At 35.1% G+C, this 22103-nt stretch overlaps 1 protein-coding gene and 1 long non-coding RNA gene across 14 annotated transcripts in view; one reads left to right on the top strand and one right to left on the bottom strand.

The window, feature by feature from the left end:
• The window catches only part of NAMPT (nicotinamide phosphoribosyltransferase), a 74086-nt gene that overhangs the window by 6617 nt on the left and 45366 nt on the right, over positions 1 to 22103 (top strand). For all 13 annotated transcript variants that reach the window (XM_081535922.1, XM_081535920.1, XM_081535930.1 and 10 more), the window contains 7 exons: positions 4808 to 4964; positions 6470 to 6573; positions 8607 to 8735; positions 13648 to 13806; positions 14297 to 14433; positions 18560 to 18785; positions 20477 to 20596. In XM_081535922.1, coding sequence (XP_081392048.1) covers positions 4808 to 4964; positions 6470 to 6573; positions 8607 to 8735; positions 13648 to 13806; positions 14297 to 14433; positions 18560 to 18785; positions 20477 to 20596 — 1032 coding nt within the window. The remainder of the gene's footprint in view (positions 1 to 4807; positions 4965 to 6469; positions 6574 to 8606; positions 8736 to 13647; positions 13807 to 14296; positions 14434 to 18559; positions 18786 to 20476; positions 20597 to 22103) is intronic.
• Positions 1525 to 4837, bottom strand: LOC145524162 (uncharacterized). Its single transcript, XR_014067266.1, has 2 exons — positions 2605 to 4837; positions 1525 to 2358 (listed from the first exon to the last, which is right to left on the bottom strand). It is a non-coding gene; the product is annotated as an uncharacterized LOC145524162 (long non-coding RNA).

The raw sequence follows: 22103 nt of genomic DNA, 5'->3' as shown, positions 1-22103 counted from the left end.
CTGAAATACTTCTCATATTTCTCTTGAACTGTTATACATGGTTAATTGACACTGGGAGTGCAATTTTTAGAAGCTTATTTTTTCATGAAGTAAAATCAACCACATAACTGAAATTCACATTTATTAGAAGAGCTACATTTTCCCTTGTGTGTCTGTTCTTCTTCACACATATATTAATGTGCTGGCGGGATTCTGTTAGTTGCAGGAAGGCTGTGTCAGTTTAGGAAACATTTTCAGGGGTAGTCTTTGTGGAGGATATTAAGAGAAATTTGTTATTTTCTCATCTTATAAATAATTTTAAATTTATTGTACAGCCATTTTCTCAAGTGGTGGAAGTTCAAAGCAGTGCTGAAAAACGACATGATTTAAGAGCTCTTCTTTGGCAGGTCACTTAATTTTGAATATTATGAAGCTTTTTGTTAGTGTTTACTTACCATACTTAAAACTAAGCTCTTGATTTCCCTACCCAGTCCTTCCATGCTTTTCCTCGTCTCAGCAAATGGCACCATTATTCACTCAGTTGCTCAAGCCAAAAATCTAGGAGACGTCATTAAATTCTCCCCCTCTTTATTCCCAGATCTAATCTATCAGCCTACTTCTCCAAAGGCATTGAGTCATCTCTCACCTAATCTGAGTTTTGGCAATAGCCTCTTAACTGATGCTCCTGTGTCCACTCAGGTCACCCTGTAATCTACTCTCCACCTCTGCCAGGCTGATCTTTGTCAAATGTGAATCAGATCATAATCACTCTAGCCTAAAGCATACTGGTGGCTTCCCCACTTGAGGTAGCCTGTGAATCTTATGTGATTTTGTCCCTGCATCTCTCTCTGACTTAATGTACCTCCTCCTCCTCATTGTCTAAGCACCAACCACAGTGGTCTTCTGTTTTGACCCTGAAGTCAAAATATTTCCTATTTCCTTGTCATTTAGATCTTGTTCACATGTCACTATCTCAGGAGAAGCCTTCCTGGCCTTCTATTTAGTCTCCTATGCCTCTTCTAGGCCATCATTTTAATTTTTCATAGCATCCATCTAGCTCTGAAATTATTTTATGACCTCTCAGCCCTCACTAGCCCAGTGAGACTAGGGACTATGTCAGTCTATTTTACTTCCCCATCCTTAGCATCTGAACCAGTGCCTGATTACACAGCAGGTAGAGTATATATTTGTGAATGAATGAACTGTTTATAAAATAAAAATTTATTGATTTGAATTTCTGCTATATCATCTCATTTTCTGATAAAAGTTCCAAAGGGCTCAGGGTGACAAGTTTAGCAGAAAGTAAAATGAAGAGGACAGTAAACTTAGCACAACTAAAATTAGCTATTTTAGAAAATATTTGCGAAGAAGCTCTGTTTAAAATTTTTTTTTCCCATTTAAACAATGTACATGCCAGTATATAAACAGATCTGAATATACTATTGTATTTTATTCTTCTTCAGATATATTGGGTGTTAGTTAGTGGTTGATCGTAAATTGTTCCATAGTTAATTGCCAGAGTTTGCTGACTCTTTAGCTGAATTCTTAAACAGTTCTCTTAAGTTTCTCCAAAGATTCTAGAAGTCATACTTCATTTCTAACTAAGCCTAGACAACTTTGTATTTTTAATGTTTGTTTTCAGAGAGACATTCTGAATGCTTACGCAAAGGTTTTAAGTACCTTAATTAAAGAACACAACTGAAGTAAAGCTTTAAAATTATATAAACATATTTCATTATTGTCCATAACAGGAACTGTATTTGTAGGATGGAAAATCTTTAGTACACTTTTAGACCAAGGTGGAATTAAATAGCTTAGGTACATTTCCATTTAGCTTTTGACTGCTTGGTCTACTCAGAAGAAGAAAGTAATTCATTTGCCTTCTAATACTTTTAAATCTGATAGAGAAAAAGTAAACTTTCAAAGGTGCACCATTAAGTATGTGAACTGTGAAGAAGGTCCAACTAACTACTGAGTCACAACTGTGAATCTTTGTTCAAATTTTACTTCATCAGAGCTGACTTTTCTCCCATCTCACTGCTTATTCCCACTTAGGAAATTGGAGTTATTTAGATTGTAAACTGGACATTTTCGTTTCTATATACATCTTGTATACATTTTCAAGTGGTGATATCTTTTTCTAACCAGTTTCTTAAGTAGTTAAAGTAGTAATCATTTATTACTGTGATATCATTCCTACATATACATATGCATGTTTTTGCATTTTAATGAATCAGCTAAGAGACTTAATTGCTCTGGATTCTGTGTTAGCTCGGAGAAGGAAGTGGCAACCCACTCCAGTATTCTTGCCTAGAGAATCCCGTGGTCAGAGGAGCCTGGTGGGCTGCTGTCCGTAGAGTCGCACAGAGTCAGACACGACTGAAGCAACTCAGCATGCATGCATTGGAGAAGGAAATGGCAACCCACTCCAGTATTCTTGCCTAGAGAATCCCGTGGTCAGAGGAGCCTGGTGGGCTGCTGTCCATAGAGTCGCACCGAGTCAGACACGACTGAAGCGACTTAGCATGCATGATGGCAACCCACTCCAGTGTTCTTGCCTGGAGAATTCCAGGGAAAGAGGAGCCTGGTGGGCTGCCGTCTGTGGGGTCGCACAGAGTTGGACACGACTGAAGCGACTTAGCAGCAGCAGCAGCTGTATTAGTTACTTCACTGAACTACTTTTTAAATTTTAAATTTACACTGGCATCAGCCCCTGAGTTCTAACTTTAAAAAACTGACATGTACTTCTAGGTTTTTTGTTTCAGCCTCGCCATGCAGCATGTGGGCTTTCCTGATGGCTCAGACGGTAAAGAATCTGCCTGCAGTGCAGGAGACCCAGGTTCAATTCCTGGTTTGGGAAGATCCCTGGAGAAGAAAATGGCACCACACTCCAGTATTCTTGCCTGGAGAAGTCCATGGACAGAGGAGCCTGGCAGGCTAGGGTCCGTAGGATTGCAGAGAGTCGGACATGACTGAGTGACTAACACACATGCAGCGTGAGGGCCTTAGTTCCCTGATCAGGGATCAAACCCATGCCCCCTGTGGTGGAAGCACAGAGTCTTAACCATTGGACCGCCGGGGAAGTCCCTATGCTAGGTTTTGATGAAGCCTCCATATACCTTGTAATATATAGATAACTGTCTGTGTGTGTTCAGTCCAACTCTTTGAGACCCCATAAACTATAGCCTGCCAGGCTGCTCTATCCATGGAATTTTCCAGGTAGGAATACTGGAGCAGGTTGCCATTTCCGTCTCCAGGGGATCTTCCTGATCCGGGGATCTAACCTGCGTCTCTTGCGGCTCCTGCATTGGCAAGGGGTTTCTTTATACCACTGCATCACCTGGGAAGCATAGGTGAGCAAAACAGAAAGTTCCAACTCGCACCTGACTTAGGCAACAGACCACATATTAACAATAAGAATTCATCTCCAAGATTACCTGTAAGCAGCATCAGGGGGCTATTAGAGTTGTGAGTTGCTTCAATTAGAAAGGAAACATATTTTAAACATTTGTGACTTTTTTTTCTCTCTGTATTCATTTTCGAGTTTTTGTGTTAAGCCACAAAGATTCTTTAGGTTAAAGCCAAGCTTTACTTGGATTGAGATTGTGCGGCCAAACAGGGAAAACATTAGTTTTTCCGAAACTTGAGATCAGAAGTAAACAGGGAAAATGGTTTATGTCCACAGTAGTCGTCCATGAAACTCATCTGCAAAGATTTATTCCACCATTACCCTGACTCATCACCCTATCTGTAAGCTTTAAGGCATTATTATTCCTATTTTTTCAAATGGGAGAATACACACTATTCTTCCATTTGTTTTTTATTGGTAAAATATTGTAACCATATTAAAATGTAATAAATTCAGATTATAATGAGCACAGAAAACAAAAACAAATTTTCAACAGTGGCTTTTACCTAAATTCATGGAAAGAAATTTGTAATAATACCTCTTCATATCTTTAAATCCACAAGGATTTAATGTTGCAATTGTATAGACATTTATTTCACAATTCAGAGGTGGATTGAGAAAAGATTACAGAACAGGGTATTTTTTTCCACTGCTGCTGCTGTTGCTTTCATCCAGGTTTTCACAGTGTCACTATGAAGACTAGAAGAGATCATTTCCAGTACTTCATTATACAGATGGAGAGCCTTAAGAAGTCATTGACTATTGACTTGTTGAGCGTTCCATACTTAAATAGTAACAATACCAAATTCTGCTTTCAGTTCATTCTTTTATGTTGTATGTCCCCCCCAGGCAGCTGCTTCTCTTTCCCAAATGAAGACTGTTCACCAAGAGTAAACAAGATACCTTTTTTTTGTATTTTTCTCCCCAGGTGTCCAGTTCTATAGAGGCTATGTACTTCCTTAAATCCAATCTGTTTATAAAAATTCATACTCGCCTGTGACTTTGAATTTAAGATACCAAAGTATTAAAAGTATCTGAATCATAATGGGGCTTCCCTGGTGGCTCAGTGCTTAAGGACCCACCTGCCAATGTAGGAGACATGGATTCAGTCCCTGGATGGAGATTATCCCCTGGAGAAGGAAATGGCAACCCACTCCAGTCTTCTTGCCTGGGAAATCCCATGGACAGAGGAGCCTGGCGGGCTACAATCCATAGGGTTGCAAAAGAGTCGGACATGACTTGGCAACTAAACAACAACAAGCACGATATTTACTTTTTATTCTTTATCGCCAGAAAAGAAGCTCATCAATAGCAAATCAGTATATTTTACCTAGTTTTTATATTTTCAAGTTCTTTGTGTTGTAGTTTACATTCTGTTCTTCTGGTATTTTCTAATTCAAGTATTTCTCTTTCATATAGGTTACTCACTATAAACAGTACCCACCCAACACAAGCAAAGTTTATTCTTACTTTGAATGCCGTGAAAAGAAGACAGAAAACTCGAAAATAAGGAAGGTGAAATATGAGGAAACAGTATTTTATGGATTGCAGTACATTCTTCATAAGTATTTAAAAGGTATTGCTTTTCCTAATGTGTTTAAAATACTGTTTTCATATACCTCTTCATAGTTGTTCTCCTATACTGTCATATTTTATTATTTGAAGTAACTTTTTGAAGAGTCTAATTTTGATATTAATTACATTAGGGGTTCTTTTGAAATTTTTAGAAATCTGTTAATTTGAAAGCATTAAATTTTATAATTTGTATATACTTGGTGTTCTAAATATGAGAGAGATTTTCTGAAACTAAGAAGTTTGGGAATAAATTTAGAGAAGTGAATAATTTTCTGAGAGTAATCTGGTTTGTTGGTAGACTTTAGTCACTAATTCAAAATAAAGGATTTGTTACTGACCTGGAAACTCATTTTGAGCTGTGATAGCAGTTAGAATATGTTTATGCTAGTCAGTTTTACCTTAAAGGTCTATTTTTCAAAACTACTTGTAACTGTAGACTTAGTCTCAAATGCATTTTAAAGAAGCAGAATCCCCAAAATAATTTCAGTACTTTATTATTTGGAAGTCCATTTGGAGGATGGGGAAATAGTTCCCAAGGTTTCTATACATTTTGGAAAACTTCATTTTTACCTTTTCAAATAAAAGTAATCTCAGAATTGAATACAGATTAAGTTGAATTTTATGCAGATAATTTTTTCTATAACATTGGCAGTTTTAAGATCAGATAGTTAAGATATGTTATGCTATTGAAAATATACTTGGATATCAAAAGTACTTCATTGCAACACAATTACCCAAGATATTTTAAATAAGTTTACTAGTGATCTTATTTAGAGAGTTACCAAAGACTAATGTTACACTTCAGTTTCCTTCAGCTTAAAAGCTCTATAAAATGTTATTTATTATTAATTACAGCTAAAATATATGGTTTGTTATAGGCCAGCATTCTAAGAACTTTTATTCAGATGTCATAACTCACAACCATGCTGTCAGTTCAGTCGCTCAGTCGTGTCCGACTCTGCGACCCCATGAATCGCAGCACACCATGCTATAAGTAGGTATTATCCTCATTTTATAGATAAAGTTAGCTAAAAGTGTATTTGGGGTGGGGCAGCAACTTAGGAACTGTGAAAATTATTGGATTGTCAACCTCCAAAGATATTCTTAATGAGTAAAGTAAACAGATTCACCTGGAAACCACATATCAAAGACTTACTCTCAAATCTAAAGACTGTATAAATTAACACAGGTTTTTAAAAAATCTCCCTAGAAGTGAATTTGTTACTGTGATTTAAAATATATATATACACACACATATAATAATCTCTTCTACTGCAAATTTGTTTTTCACATAATAAATTAACTTTTATGCTTCTGCTTATGAGTGGTTGGAAGTGCAGATTTCTTTTCCGACTCTGCTGTTGACTCTGGGTAAATCATTTAACCTCTCAGTTCTTGTTTTTTAATCCATAGAATGTGTGAAATAGCTAGAGACATTAATCCTATGACAACTCAGCAATTCACTGCATGCCTTCAGAAATGTAAACAGGATGTTTATTTTTTTAGGTAAAGTAGTGACCAAAGAGAAGATCCAAGAAGCCAAAGAGGTATACAAAGAGCATTTCCAAGATGATGTCTTTAATGAAAAGGGATGGAACTATATTCTTGAGGTAAAAAATGTGTATTTTTGATCTGTGTATTTTGGTTTTACTTTTAGTTCAAAATTTCTTGCCATGGAATTTGACTAGAAAATTAGGCTATACAGTTGATCTTTGAAAACCAGGTTTGAGTTGCACAGGTCCACTTCTACGTGGAGTTTCTTTCAGTAGTAAATACTACAGTACTACACAGCCTGCAGTTGGTTGAATCTGCAGATGCAGAACCACAGATACAGAGAAACTGCGGTTACAGAGGCTGACTAAGTAATACTTGGATTTTTGACTGTTGGCAGAGGGTGCCTCTAACCCCCACATTGTTCAAGGATCAGCTGTAATTATAACTCTTGTCTGTCTGGGAACCTATAACTAATATCTATTTAGATATTCTTGTGAGAAGTTAAAGGTATGTTTAATTGTTTTTCCTGATGATTAGTATCGAGAATCTACAGCATGTCTAAGCAATTTGATACAACATGTATTACAGTTTAAATAACTAGCAAATCAGAAAGGTGGTTTAATCCTTTATCTGAAAATACATTATGATTAAGAAAGGGCATGGGGCAACTTGAAAATTTAAGCCTATTTTCTAGACTATAGAATACCTAAGAAAATAGAGGGTGTGAATCTATCACTACACAATTCTAGGACATTTCCTTTACTGAATAGTTAGAATGGTTTGGTACAGATCTGTGAAATGAATTTTCATTCTTTGTTGTACAGTACTATTCCTATCTAACACATCTGGATTCCTTGCTTAAACTTTTGGGCATCCAAAGACATGGAAATTGAGTTATAAGTTGAATTGTACCCCGGCCATTTTCTTTATTACATAGATAGGTGGGGAATGGGATCTACTGACATCTTTCCATGTTAATTATCTCTAAAATGAATGTCTTTTTCATTGTAAACTACCAAACACAAAGTGATAAGAAATGCTTTAACTTTCATGCCTATATTGTAATACTGAATTTTACTATTTGGTAATTTTGGCTCCTTGAAGAAGTTGGGTAAGCACTCTGCTAGTTTTCCATATCTTAAGTAAGGTCAGTAAAATCTGTTGGCTAACTACCACATTTAAATCATTTGATTTGTTTTGAGGATAACAGTTATGGTTAAGTTAGATGCTATGCTTAATAATATAATTCTCAGTCGTCAAGGTGGTAAATCTTTTCATTTTATACTCAGAGAGAGAATCTTAGGGATTCATAGATTCTCTAGAAATAATCTTGTGTCATCCGATTTTACAAGCATGGAGTCTGAGACCTCGAGAATCGTGATTTTTTTTTTTTTAATCTAGTTATCCTGTCCCAAATCACATAAACTGTTATGACTTCTGAAACAACCTACCTTACTAGCCAAAAGTTTTTAACCACAGCTTTTAACTTTAAAAAAGGGGAGGCTTAATTAAGTATCTAGTAACATGTCGTGTAGCCCCTTTATCCTCAGCCTAATCTGGGAGAGACTTGTTGCACTTGGATGTTGAGTGTGAAAGTTCTAGAAACTATGCTTACAGTTAGTCTATCTACTGCCAAAATAGTGTCAGGTCTATTACCAGTATAGAGAAAACCTATTCAAGATTCTTCTACTGGCAGAGAGTTCTTTTCTCTCTTAGTTCATTTTATTTTGCTCTCTAACAGCAGTTCATTATTTTACCTTCCTGTCATTAGCCTTTCTTTTATGAAAAAGAAGACTACTTAGAAGAAAGATAGTGCTCTTAGACTATGTTTGAATAAACTCTTTGAAGGGGAAAGAAGACTAATACAACTTTGTTTCGAAGTTATCTTCAAGTGATAAATTTTCTTAGCAAAAGTACTTTGAAGGCATAAAATTTAAAAATTAGTAATACTAAACTGTTAATCATAATAGCTAATTTTATTTCAGGAGGATAAGCATATTCTGACCAGATTACTAGCAATATAATAAGATCTACAGTTGTAAATTCTCTGACAGTAAGTTTAGCTTCTGTAAAATATGAAGAACCTTATTTAAACAGATAATGATGTACCATCTGTTGAATGAATAATTTCATTATTGTCTTTTACCAGAAATATGATGGGCATCTTCCAATAGAAGTAAAAGCTGTTCCTGAAGGCTCTGTCATTCCTAGAGGAAATGTTCTCTTCACGGTGGAAAACACAGATCCGGAGTGTTACTGGCTTACAAACTGGGTTGAGGTGAATTGTTTTTTGTTTTGCTTTTCATTCTTAACATGAATTGGAGAGGTAAAAACCATTCAACTGGGATTCTAGTTTAAAAATTGCTACTAATAAAGTTATGTAACCTCCTACCACTTCCTAAACCTTTGTAGGCCTCAGTTTCCTCATCTGTAAAATGACAGTTGGACTAAATAATCTTTAAATTACCTTCCAGTAAAATCTAATCTTAAATTGTAAAGAATTGTTACAGTTAAAGCTCAGCTGGCCTCCATCTTATTTGTTGCAATCCTGAATATATACCACCATAGAGAAAGATTATAAAAACAGCACAGGTACATCTTTAGTAACTTAAGACATTTTAGTCATCATTTTCTTTATTCTTACCCAATCAGTTTAGGGCCTAGACTCTACCACCTGGTATTTCTCATCTAAATACATTCAAGGTTCACTATAGAAATTTCACCCTATTATCTGAGAGGTGTTTACTTGGTGCTTTGTATGCTTTATCTCACTAGTTTATTGGTTAAACTAATTTGTTGTTATATTATAAAATAACACATTTGGGATTCATTTATAAAGACTAGAAACAGTTTAGAAAAACTTTTAATAGCCTAACAGGCTCTGAAACAATGAACAATTAACTAAAATAAGGATTTAAAATAGTTTACTGCTGTGTGTTAAAAATCTGAATTGTGAACTCAGAGTAAAAGGAAACATATTAACAATTCTCATACTACTTTACTGACAGATACTTTATTTTGAGGCGATAGAATTATAAAAAAGAGTAGAAGAGTTCTTAAAGAACCACATCATCTAGTGTATCTTTTACCTTCAGTGCCAAAAGATCCCAAGCAGATAAATCTTACTTTGAAAATCATCATTTATGAATCACCTTTTTTCACTTTTTTCTTTTTAGTTTGCTATTTGAGGATTTAGTCAACAAGTACTCTTCCCCTGTGTTGAATTGGAGTCTCATAAAGCAGATATTTGTGGACACAGAACTAGTTCCAAGTCTACCTTGCTTTTCATGTATGTTTTTCTTTAGAAAGTGAAAAATACTAGCCTTGAAAAAATTTTTAAGTACCTGTTTTAATTATCATTATGTAGATGTATTTCACTAAAAAAAAAAGAAAAGATGTTTTTATAAATTGTGGACATCTTAGCAGTAGTTTGTTGGCAAATATAAAAATATTTTTAAAAATTATTAAATATAAAATACGAGATTTAGATTTTGAACAGAAAAAAGTGCCCTATTTTCATCTGCTTATCAAGTTTACCTTCTATTCTAATATATATTATTTAAATACTTTCAGTCCTCGGTATGTATTTTTTATCTAAGGCACAAAAATATATGTTCTGAAACAATCCCTTTCTGATAGATCCTGTGTTGTTGTTGTTTTTTTTTTTAATTGTGTTTGAATACCTTATCTCCAGAAAACACTTTCTCAGGATGACTTTGCCTCTTCTGTGGGTTAGAGGATAGAGGAGGTTCATCTTTCTCTTAGACATCTCCCACCCAAGTTTACTACCTTGTAAATGCAATGTGTTACCAAATCCAAAAAGCTTGTTATTTAAAAACTTGAGATTTTCTTCAGGAAATCCTTAATTTAAAACATTTAAAATAATAGTGCTTGGTAGTAGTATTTCCATTTCGCCCTCCCAGCATGTGCAAAGTGTGTTTTTTTTTTGTGGTGTTTATTTTTTGGCCTCACTGCACAGTTTGCAGGATCTTAGTTCCCTAACCAGGAGTTGAACCAGAGCAGTCAAAGTGCCAAGTCCTAACCACTGGACCACCATGGAATTCCTTGTGCAAAGTTATTAACAACATTCTTTTATTCACCATACACTGAATTTTAAAACCCACTAAAATTATTGAATTGCTTTATCAATTTTAATATCAGTGCTAAAAGAAATCTTAATCCTCAAATCAGATTTCAAAACGTATTTAGGAGAGCTTAAGAGTTCTTCAGAGGTATCTCAGACTTAAGAGGGGCTGAAGAATGAGCATGTTGGGCTAAACTTAACAGTTTCTTCCAACCAAAAAAACAAAACAATACCTTTTTGCTGTTAAAAATCAAAGGTGACTTTATAAACTATTACACTGATCAAATGCCTTCATTTCACAGATGAGGAAATTGAGCCCTGAAGGGTGAAGGGACTAGTTAACAGAGTAGGTCCAGTCCCCTTTCTACTATACCATACCATTTCTCATTCTTTGAAATTCTTTAGTCTGCACAGTAATGATACAATGAACACTTCTTAAATAAAACTTGCAGGTTCTCTTACTTTAGTCTTAGTTTTCAGCTAAAATTTTATCTTGATTTGTGTGGGCAAATTGCTGTTTTGGAGAAGTTTCCAACAAGGCCTACTTTATTAGACCTTGGATTAACCCAAACTAACTTGCCTTTTTTTCCCTTGCTTACATCTACAGTGATCTTTTTTAAAGGGGAGTGATTTTATTAAGAGTATAATTTAAGCTGATTTTGTTGGACTATGGAAAGGAAATGGTGATGTGAAGGATCACTGTGTCTCATAGTTATTTCTCTCCTTCCCTGGCATTTTTCGAGGGGTAAGGTCAATCTTCTACCTTTATAACTCAACTAGAGTTTTTCACATTATGTTTTCTATCTTTCTCATACTCCTAGATAATATCATTCTAAGTTAAATTAAAATTATGAGTTGATTGAATTAAATCAGCAAATGAATATTGATTACTAGTTGTATACCCCAGAAGTGCTGGGCACAGATATTAGAGTAAGGTGACTGTCTTACTTAACGGCTTTTGGAGGAGGAGCAATTTATTCTTTACTAAACACTAATACAAGTAAGAATGCTAAATTAGTAGCAGAAGTAGGGAATTCTGTGTATGGGGGGAAAAAAAAAACCTTTTCTATTTCATAAAGGTATTCTTCATGAAAGAATGAAGAGCTCAGGTATTCTTAGGATGGCAAGTAGCCCAAGGGAGACTGTAGCAAAAAATATATATTATAAGGGGTAAACCTTTAGATGGTAAATAAGGCAAGATTGCAGAAGGCCTCAGATTTCAACATGAATTGGCCTTCTTCTTCTGTGGAATAGATAGCCATTAAAGGATTTTAAGGAATGACACAACCTAAATAAAACTCTGCTTTAGAAGGATAACCATCGGCAGTATAAAGAGGAAGAGAAGCTAAAGATTAGTTAGAAGTAGGATACTCATAGGCTGGGGCAGTGGAATCACTGAAATTATGAAAGAAGAATTTCAGAAGCAGAATGCTTAGGTAAGAGGTGATCTGTCATAGAGTTCAAGTTAGGAGTTGCATCAGTTTTCTACTGTTAGGTAACAAACTACCCCCTGCCCCCCTTAAAAAAAAGGCTGTTATTGCTCATGATTCTGCGGTTGACTGAATGGTTCTCTGCTGGTCTTGCTTGGACTTACGTGTCTGCGTTCAGAGGTTCAGCTCGGATAAGGACAGTCTAAAATGACCTCACTCCCATGTCTGGACCTCAGCTTAGGTAACTGAGACTGCTGGATCTCTTTTCTTGACTTAGGCTTCTTTACAATAGGGCAGTCTTGAGGTTCTAAGAAAATGAAAGTAGAAGCTATAAAACCTCTTGAAACAGAAGCTTGGAAGTTATAAATACGGCTTCTGCTACATTCTGTTGGTCAAAAGCAAATCATAGGAACATCCCAGAATCAGGGATGAAGAGAGAGATTGCACCTCTTGATGGAAGGAGCTGCAAAGAACTAGGAGCCATAGTTAATCACAAGAGTCTAACACTGCAGTTTTTCTCTTTAGGGGACTGAGCTGGGAAGTCCAAGAGTAAATAATCTTATTATTTTTACTTATGTTATTTATTGGTCACTTAGCTGGTATTCAGTAAAAGCTTGTTTTGTAAAATTTAGAAAGTAAGTAGCTTTTTGAGTGAGCACAGACTTGTCATCTTAGCAGCTCTTTCTAAAATTTGAAGCTGCTGTAATATCAGGCTATCTGGTTTACAAAAAGAATAGGAAATTATGATCCTAGAATGGAGGAGTGAATTCCTAAGTCATAATAATTAATATAGTTGCTGTGATTAGACGTTTTTTGGAGTTGCCTGGAAGCCAAGGAAAAGGAGAAAGCCAAGAGACAGTTCTTATCAGGAAGTAGCAAGTCTTAGTATTAGAACGTAGCAATTCTTTCATTTCCTCAGTTGGAAAACTATATAATAGGAACTGAATTACAAAATAGGGACCTTAGAATTATACAGCGTATGCAGAAATGTTTCATGTGGCTCTTTTATAATGACTTTTGATAAATGCCAAGGACATAAAACATAACTCGGTGAATAGAATTGTCTACTACTAAACAAAAGTATCTCACATATATAACCTACCAGTAGTCATATTAGATCCAAGGAAAAATTAGATCCAATACTACCTAGAGGAGTAAAAAAATAACTTCTCTAGATGTACACTATTCAAGGTGCAGTCCATGGATCAGTGCTGGTCCATGAACTCTTTGATGCAAGTCTGCATGAAATATAGAAATCAAGGATAAGCATTTAGAAACTTTTACGGCAATTGCCTTAGCATCCAAGTGTAAATATAGTTTATAAAACTATTGATCCATGATAGATTGAAAATAAAGAAATACATCGGTCCTTCATCACAGATAGTCTTCATAAATATTTGCTTCTTTGGAGCTTTGGATGGAAAAATAGGTAATTGAACATTCTCTACTGTTTAGGGCCTAGTTTGCTTATCCTTCATATTGTGGATTTGAGAGCTGAGCTCGGCACTGTATCTGAAATACATGTGGTAGGCTTCCCACCATACAGCTGAAATGTCCAATTGGTATTTCTACTAGTATGGAAGTCCAGGACATACCTCCAGAGAAAGCTAGGATTTTCCTCAGAAAGAATCCAATTTTTTATGTATTAATGTTTGTGGTTAATTTTATTACTACAGACTATTCTTGTTCAGTCCTGGTATCCAATCACAGTGGCCACAAATTCTAGAGAGCAGAAGAAAATATTGGCCAAATACTTGTTAGAAACGTCTGGTAACTTAGATGGTCTGGAGTACAAGTTACATGATTTTGGCTACAGAGGAGTCTCTTCCCAAGAGGTAAGAAACTGAAGAACCTCAATTAATAAAATATAGATTGTTGGTTAGGTTACCAGTATGAAGTTTTAGGAAGTTACCAAGAAGTTATTTGGGAAGTAGGTCACACTTTGAAATTCCGGAAATTCAGTCAAGGATATTAAATACCTAATATGTGTCAGTCTCTGTTAAAGATACCTGAAATAATAGTCTTCAATAAACATCTCTGTCCTTTATATATTTGATGGATGGATGGACAGATGACTAAACATATGTAATAAACATGGCAGATGTCAGATAATACTACAGAGAAGCACGAGACAGAGTAGTGGAAAAGAGGATGATGGGAAGTGTGGGTAGATCCCTATTAATTAAGTAGGTCTCTTTGAGGAGGTAACAGTTGACTTCTTTTTAAAAATAACTGAAGACAGTAACTCCTTTGGGGGCTATGCTCTGTACTTCAAGTATGGGTCTTTTTCTTTTTTTGGATTTTGGTTTATGGTTTATTTTACAGACTGCTGGCATAGGAGCGTCTGCTCATTTGGTTAACTTCAAAGGAACAGATACAGTAGCAGGAATTGCTTTAATTAAAAAATACTATGGAACAAAAGATCCTGTTCCAGGCTATTCTGTTCCAGCGGCAGAACACAGGTAAAATTTCTGTTTTCATCCTTCTGTTATCTCACACTGGTTTTCCATAAATAAGCTTCTTCATTTTTTAACTCAGTCACGTTTTGTTTAACTACACAGCTAGGTACTACAGTAAATCTTCTTTATACTGTGTATAAAAACTGGTATCAGGGAGGTAGACAAAACTTTTAACTGTCCTAATAGAAACAATTTAGGAGTTCTTTTTCTAACTTTTATATTGCTCTATAAGTTTTATTGCTTAAAAAATTTTAGCTTCTCTATTGCCATATGCAGATAGGTCGTATACTTGAAGTCTAGAAGCACTCATTGTGAAACCCGGTCAGTGTTCTCTCTTTCCCTGCTCTTCTACATAACTTCACTTATCTTTGCTCTGGAAATTATCTTCTGAACCCAGCACCCTCAATTGTAGATGAGCAAGTTAGCCCTTTTGATGAAAGGAAGAGTGTTCAGATTCTTATGTTTCCTTGTCTGATTTTATTAAACCATTCAAGTTAAACTAGAAGACAATATAATCCAGGCTATAGCTGCTCTGGTTCTAGAGTTAATTTTACTGAAAGTTAGTGGAGTTTTTTAAATGTATACCAATCCTTATTTCTGATTCATACAACAAAAATAATGTAATTAGTTTGGGGGAGGAGGCTTATTAAATTCTACCTACTTGCTTGAATATTGCACGGTGCTAAAACCAGCAATGAGTAAAGCTGAGCTTTGATCCCAGCAATCTACTGGGTGTTCCAAGGGATGGAAAGATATAAAGAATTAATCCTATCTTTTGGATAAAAAAAATAGTTCGCTAGCAGCATTCTGCTCTGTTAAAGTGCTCTTAAAATGACACAATTAAAGTACTGCAGCAGTGCAAAGGAAGGAGAAGTAGGGTCATATTCCACTGGTAGGATCAAGAAAGGCTTTATAGAGATGGTATGTAAATATTGACTTCTTGAATGATTGGTAAAATTTAATTGCAGACATTAGGGGATTCTTTATTCTCTGAATAAATATTTATTACATACCTACCATGTGTTAAGCATTGTCATGAAAGAGGCAAATATGGATGTGCTTAAGGAATAAGGACTGAAATGTATTTTGCACGGAGATTTTGTAGGGAACATCAGGTGGGCTGGAAATACAGGTTAATAAGTAAAAGCCCTCAAATGTATTTTCACATTGAATGTGCTGAGTTATTCTAATTCCATTTTCAAATGAGGGTGGGCATTGAAGTTTTTGAGCAAAGAAGTTGTGTCAGAGAAATGTAGAAAGATCCCTTTGATAGTGGGCTATCTTATGAATTGAAAAATAGAGAACAATGAGAAGTAGGGATTTATAGGAAACTGTTGCAATAATTTTGAGAGATGATGAGATTCAGAACCAAGTGGCTAAATAAATGAAAAGAAGGGGATAAACATGAGCAGAGGCTTGGGAGATGAAATTGCTGAAATGATGATTTGAACTGGGGCTCAGTAGAAAGTGGATTCAGCTAACATTTACTAGCATTGCTCTCTTAGTAGGGACTTGAATATTTTCACATGTAAGTTTCAAGACTAGTAAAACTAGGAAAATAAGAGTGACATTAACAGATCAAGATTTAAGGGTTGCAGTATTTTAATTTTTGGTCTTAGATACATGTACACCTTTTAAAAACTTACTTACTAATACAGTACCCCTAGGTGAGACTCTTTATTAATGGTTTTGTTTCAAAGTAATAACATCATGAGTGTGATACTATAAATCTGAGAATAAAGATATTTTCTTTAGGACTTTCATGTTAATACAGGGTGAAAATCTACTGTGTTTTTGTAGCCTCATAATATTTCTTACATCTACAAATCTGACTCCTTAATATATCAGTTGTTCTTAAATAGACAAGTCTCTTTAAACAACAGCATAGTATAGTGAAAAGAGCTCTAGACTGAAAGTTGGGAAATATGAGTGACCTTACAGCTGACATACTGGGTGGCCTTGGGCAAGTCATTTATCTCTCTGTTCTTCAGTTCCTCCATCCAACCCAACAAAAGGAGGAACAAAAATTTTGCATTTCCAACATCAGAAGGTCATTGAGGAAAAATGAACTAACATCTAAGATAATTTTAAAATAAGAAAATGCTAAAATTTAGAACATTGCCATTATTGTTATAAATATTTTCTTAAAGAATATATGAATCTGGACTTAGAAATATTCAATTATATACCTCTTCCTCAAACTTTGGAAATATATCAAATGTGATGCTGAAAATTGGAACGGTAGTATAAGTAGAAGTCACTGACCAAATATTTATGATCTCTATATACCAAATAAAATAGGTGTTATGATTGCATTATGTGGAAGGTGCTCTAGGAAATGTCTATGGGATGATGAGATGAAGATACTCATTTTCCTCCCCAACAAAATGGATCTGGAGACTGAGGGGGTGGTGTAGAGGGGGGAAACATGGGCTAAGGTACAGATTTTGGAAACTCACTATAAGGGTATTTTTTAAAGGCTTTGAGTGGTTTTTCACATAGGGAGGTATACAGAGAGAGGCTAGTGCCCAGGTCATACTGAGGAAGGGGAGCGCAGCATCTAGGGGAAACAGAAGAGGACCCAAAGAAACAGGGGGGAAAAATCAAAACATGAGATACGTCAGTGAAGTCATTGGAAAATAAAGCTTCAGGAAAGTTCAGATGCCAAAGAGAAAGCAAGTAAGATAAAGACTAAACTATTAAGTTTGCTAGAAGTGATACACACAGTTAGATGACTGTACTGAAATAACCTCTTAAGAGTTTGTTCTTAATTGCAAAGCTCTCCAGTACTAGTATTCTTTGAGCTTAATTCTCTCCCTTACAGAGAAGACCATAGCAATTCTTGATTTGAAGAAAGGGCTTTCTTTATCCATGTCTTAATTTTCCTTTCAACCTGCAGATGCTTGCATGAAGTGGAGAGTAAGCATCATAGCTACTTTGTTCACTATAAAATAAATTTTATATAAATATGCTCTCTCTCCATCTCAGTAGTTCTGGATAGTGAAGTCTATATCCCTGAAGTGTATATCCTCTGCTGTCCCCAGCATATCATTGACAGCATGAGAGAAGTTGTTTACTTTAGTCCTTTAGAGGAAAAAAGAAAACAGTTTCAAAAATAGTATGTCTCTTTAAATAGTTTGGAGGTAAACATATCTGCATGGGGTTAAATGAATGGGTTGTTTCACTTTCCATTATTTTACTTTGGAAAATGAAGTAGAAGCAAAAACTAATAAATTAGGGAGAAACTAAAATTACTGGGCATGAGAAAATCGTAACAATTCTAAAATTCATTATTAGGTTCTCATTACGAATTTATTATTTATATATTAGTTAACCAGCAAGTACTTTAGTTAAATGCCATTAATCTGTTCAAAAAGAACCACCATTATTGAGGACAGTATAAAAATCACTGTAATCATTCTTGCCTAATAGAAACTCTCACACTATTTCCCATCTTAATTATGTTTAGCTCAAACTAAATATTGTAATTCTTACTTCCTGGGCATATGTTAGTTAGCAGATAATCTATAAGTAAAATAAATGCCTGTTACAGGCCAATTAAAGATACAACAGGTAAAGCGTTAGTTAGTTGACTATATCTGTGCATGATACAGTATAAGTAATTGCCTAAGTAATTGTCTTTTAAGTGTAAGGTTTGGAGAGTAAGAAAGATAAAATATATGTCCATATTATTATTGGTATATGGTTTTGAAAATTCACAAAAGGGAATTGCATTGCTTAGTGAAATAATGGGAGTATGTGTTCATTCTTTCTAACATCTCAGCATAATATGTAGAGTGTGTTTAACAGGTGCTTTTTTAGCTCACTCATTTTAAATGAGTTAGGTTCAGGAGTACTAAAAAAGAAAATAACATAGTTTATCCTTTGGTTGAATATGACTTAAGAGTTTAAATAACTATTGGAGAGATTACTTGTAGTCTTAAAAATTGGCCAAAGGGTGATTTGGTTTGGCTCAAATATTCAACTAACCTCTTGATGTGCATTCATTAAACTAAATCACTCACCTTCTCTGCAGTGTTGATGGTGTAGTATAGTAAACATTAGGTATAATTCAGGAACAGATATTGTGTCTGCCTAAGTAAATCTGTATTTTCATTTTGTTTTCTAGTACCATAACAGCTTGGGGGAAGGACCATGAAAAAGATGCTTTTGAACATATAGTAACACAGTTTTCATCAGTGCCTGTATCTGTGGTCAGCGATAGCTATGACATTTATAATGCGTGTGAGAAAACATGGGGTGAAGATCTAAGACATTTAATAGTATCGAGAAGTACAGAGGCACCACTAATAATCAGACCTGATTCTGGAAATCCTCTTGACACTGTATTAAAGGTAAATTTTAATACGTAACTTATTAAAAGTGCCAGTAACCAGCTCCATCAACACTACTTTTAATTTCATTCATACACACACCATTTCAGAACTATCTGGACCAGTCCCCTTATTTTAGAGGTGCAGCCCAGAGAGAGTAATAGATTTGCCCAAGGTCACACATTAATAACAGAGAAAGTATTTCCAGAGTGAAGGGTTATTAATTAATATGTAACTGTCAAATAGACAATTAAGTACTGTTGACTATTGAATAGATATTTTCTTTTCTACTTACCTTCAAGATTAATAAATACCATTACCATTTTAACCAGTCCTGTGATTTGGTTACCAAGTTTGTGGTTTCTTTCTCTGCCTTTATCACAAGTTATTGCTGTATTTTTGAAGGTTTTAGTGCAAAAGAAGTATGTGCAAGGTAATGTGGAACAAAAATAATTCGAAAATACTTTTCAAGTAGAGATTCTTTGGTGATACTACCGGTCCTCAATGTAGCCTTGTTGTCTTTTATTTTTCTTTCTTTTTTAAGTCTTTAGGACTTGGTTTACCTTCTTTGAAAAGCACTAATAGAAACAGGTTATTGATGCTTACTACTAGAAAAATAGTGTGTTACATGCTTTGCTTAATTGTGTCACTGAATATCCAAAAACCTTATGATCCGTATTACAACTCTTTTTTATAGACAAAGAAACCAGCTTAGATTAAAATTCACTTGCTCAAGGTCAGACAACATGTAATAAAATAAGCCAAGTAGCCAACATAGGTCTTTATGACTATCACCATCTCTCCTTACCACACTGTTTCCCAGCTGATGATTAGGTGATGAATTACCCTTTAAAACAGTGGAGTGTAGGATCAAGGAGGTCTTTTCCTAGCCTGTTAAGTAATAGACCAGTCTGATGGTTTTATCTTAGCATGAAATATGAACTGATTTTGGTTTTAGCAAACTGTATAGGTTTCATGTTTTTTCTGTTACCTAATAAAAATATACAAACCTAGTTTGAAGAATCAACTGAGTTATCATACGGAATTTTGTCATTGTTAGAATATTAAACCAGTTTATTTAGGAAAAGGGAGTGACTGTTGGGTAGAATTTGAATCTCTGAGGAAGCTTTCTGATAAATTTTCAGTCAGTGTTGAAGTATTTCAGCTGCTACCAAACTTTCAATAGTTAGTGAATGAGTTATACAACTTGTGTATTAAACAATTTGGCTTAAAAAAATTGGTGTCATTGTTAAGTGAGAAGGACTTCAGAAAATTCAGCTGGATTCATGTTTGAGTTACATCAGACAAATTAAATTATTGGCACAAGCAGAAAAAAATCCAAGTCAAAAGTATTATCATGAGTTTTTTAAATGATGTTTTGTATACCTTTTAAAAATATTATATTTACCATTGTAAGTTTCTAATGTTAAAGGATTTTTTTCCTGAATCTAATTTGAAAAATGTGAGGGAAAAATACTTATGTTTTGAGCCACTTTACAGCATAAATTGGCTTGATAGAAAATGGCATGCCTGTTCTAAAAATCAAATGGATTGAGATGAAATTTTAGAAGGCTTATACATGGTAATATAAAATTTAAGTAATTTAATTTTTATATTCAAGATTGTTAGCAAAGTCTTTTTAACTTTGGAAAGTTTTTACACTTTTTTTCAGTCTTAGTTATTTTGTGTTGGATGTGTATTTTTCCAAACAGGTTTTGGATATTTTAGGTAAGAAGTTCCCTGTTACTGAGAACTCGAAGGGCTACAAGTTGCTACCACCTTACCTTAGAGTTATTCAAGGAGATGGAGTAGATATTAATACCTTACAAGAGGTATGTATTTTATATTAAATAGTTTCAGTAAGGTAATTCTTATAATAAAACTGTTCACTAATGTGATAACAATAACATTAATAATTTAAGTACAATTGTTATTCTTTTAGTAAGATAGTGTATGGCTTTTCTGTTAAATGCTTAAAAATTTATGGATAATAGTAACTTAAAATATAGACGTACCAGTCAAACCACACTCCCAGTCCTCATTGGCCACCATGGATGATGAGCCCAAAGAAGTGTCATTAGGAAACAAGAAAATGCCAAAGAGTACTCTTTATATGTAAAACAAAAAGTCTTAACACTGTACAAATAGGTCTCAGTTTCAATAGAATGGAACTTCACATACTCTAATAATGTGAAACCTGAATGATACTAGTCTTTTTGATACTGTGCTCTTTCAGATTTATAGAATGGTTTGTTACCTCCTCTAAATTTAGCGTAGAAGGCAATAGCAACCCACTCCAGTACTCTTTGCCTGGAAGATCCCATGGACGGAGGACCCTGGTAGGCTGCAGTCCATGGGGTCGCTAGGAGTCAGACTCGACTGAGCGACTTCACTTTCACTTTTTGCTTTCATGCATTGGAGAAGGAAATGACAACCCACTCCAGTGTTCTTGCCTGGAGAATCCCAGGGACGGGGAAGCCTGGTGGGCTGACGTCTATGGGGTCGCACAGAGTCGGACACGACTGAAGCGACTTAGCAGCAGCAGCAGCAGCTAAATTTAGCATTGACTGTTTTCACTATTATTATTAGAGTTAGCCAAACAGTGTAAGTCTTATATTATCTTAAACCTTTTTCTTCTTTTGTTTCTCAAATAAGTTTCTAAAGAACTATAATTTTAATACTTAAAGTACTCCATAACAATTAAGACTATCACTGATACCATGATGTAGTTTGTCAACTATTATAAAGCACTGACATGTTAATGTATGCTAGTTTCAGATGATATCCACTTGTATAACACAAGTTGCCAAAAGAATTTTCTGTTTGAAAGGGTTGGTGTGGTTAGAGGAAGGTCAGGACTCCAGTTATGAACAGTTTGTTTTCGAAAGATTCATTTGAAAGAAAGAACTATTGCATATAACTCTTAGTACTTCTGTGGTGATATGTATTTAGAGTTCCAAATGAGGTCTGAAATAGATCTCTTAAAATATCAGAAATGAGGTTTCTTCCACCAGCTCTTCCAAACCGCCTTGCCTAAGATAAGTGGAAACTTCCCCAGCTCTTCTAAGACATTTGGTGTTCGGGCATTAGGGGCTTTGATGTACAAAGGAAGAAATAGAAGAAAAGTCTGCAGCAAAGAGGAGAACCTGAATATAGAAATCTCAGTTGGCATATTTAATTGCTGTTGTCTTCTAGCTCAGCTGAATTGAAGGTTTCTGACTTGGTGTCAGTTAAGAACTAGTACCCAAACCTCCGTTTTAGCAGGTCCCTTTCAGATGAAGAAACCTGGGCAAGGTGCTGTGTAACAGAGTATCTACTAGCCCAGGGCTCTTCCCACTG

The sequence above is a fragment of the Giraffa tippelskirchi genome, chromosome 10 (genome assembly GCF_054371585.1).
Source record: "Giraffa tippelskirchi isolate mGirTip1 chromosome 10, T2T-mGirTip1v1.2.pri, whole genome shotgun sequence".
Lineage (NCBI taxonomy): Eukaryota > Metazoa > Chordata > Mammalia > Artiodactyla > Giraffidae > Giraffa > Giraffa tippelskirchi.
Note: the sequence above shows the minus strand (reverse complement) of the source record. Positions and strands in the feature narration are given on the sequence as shown.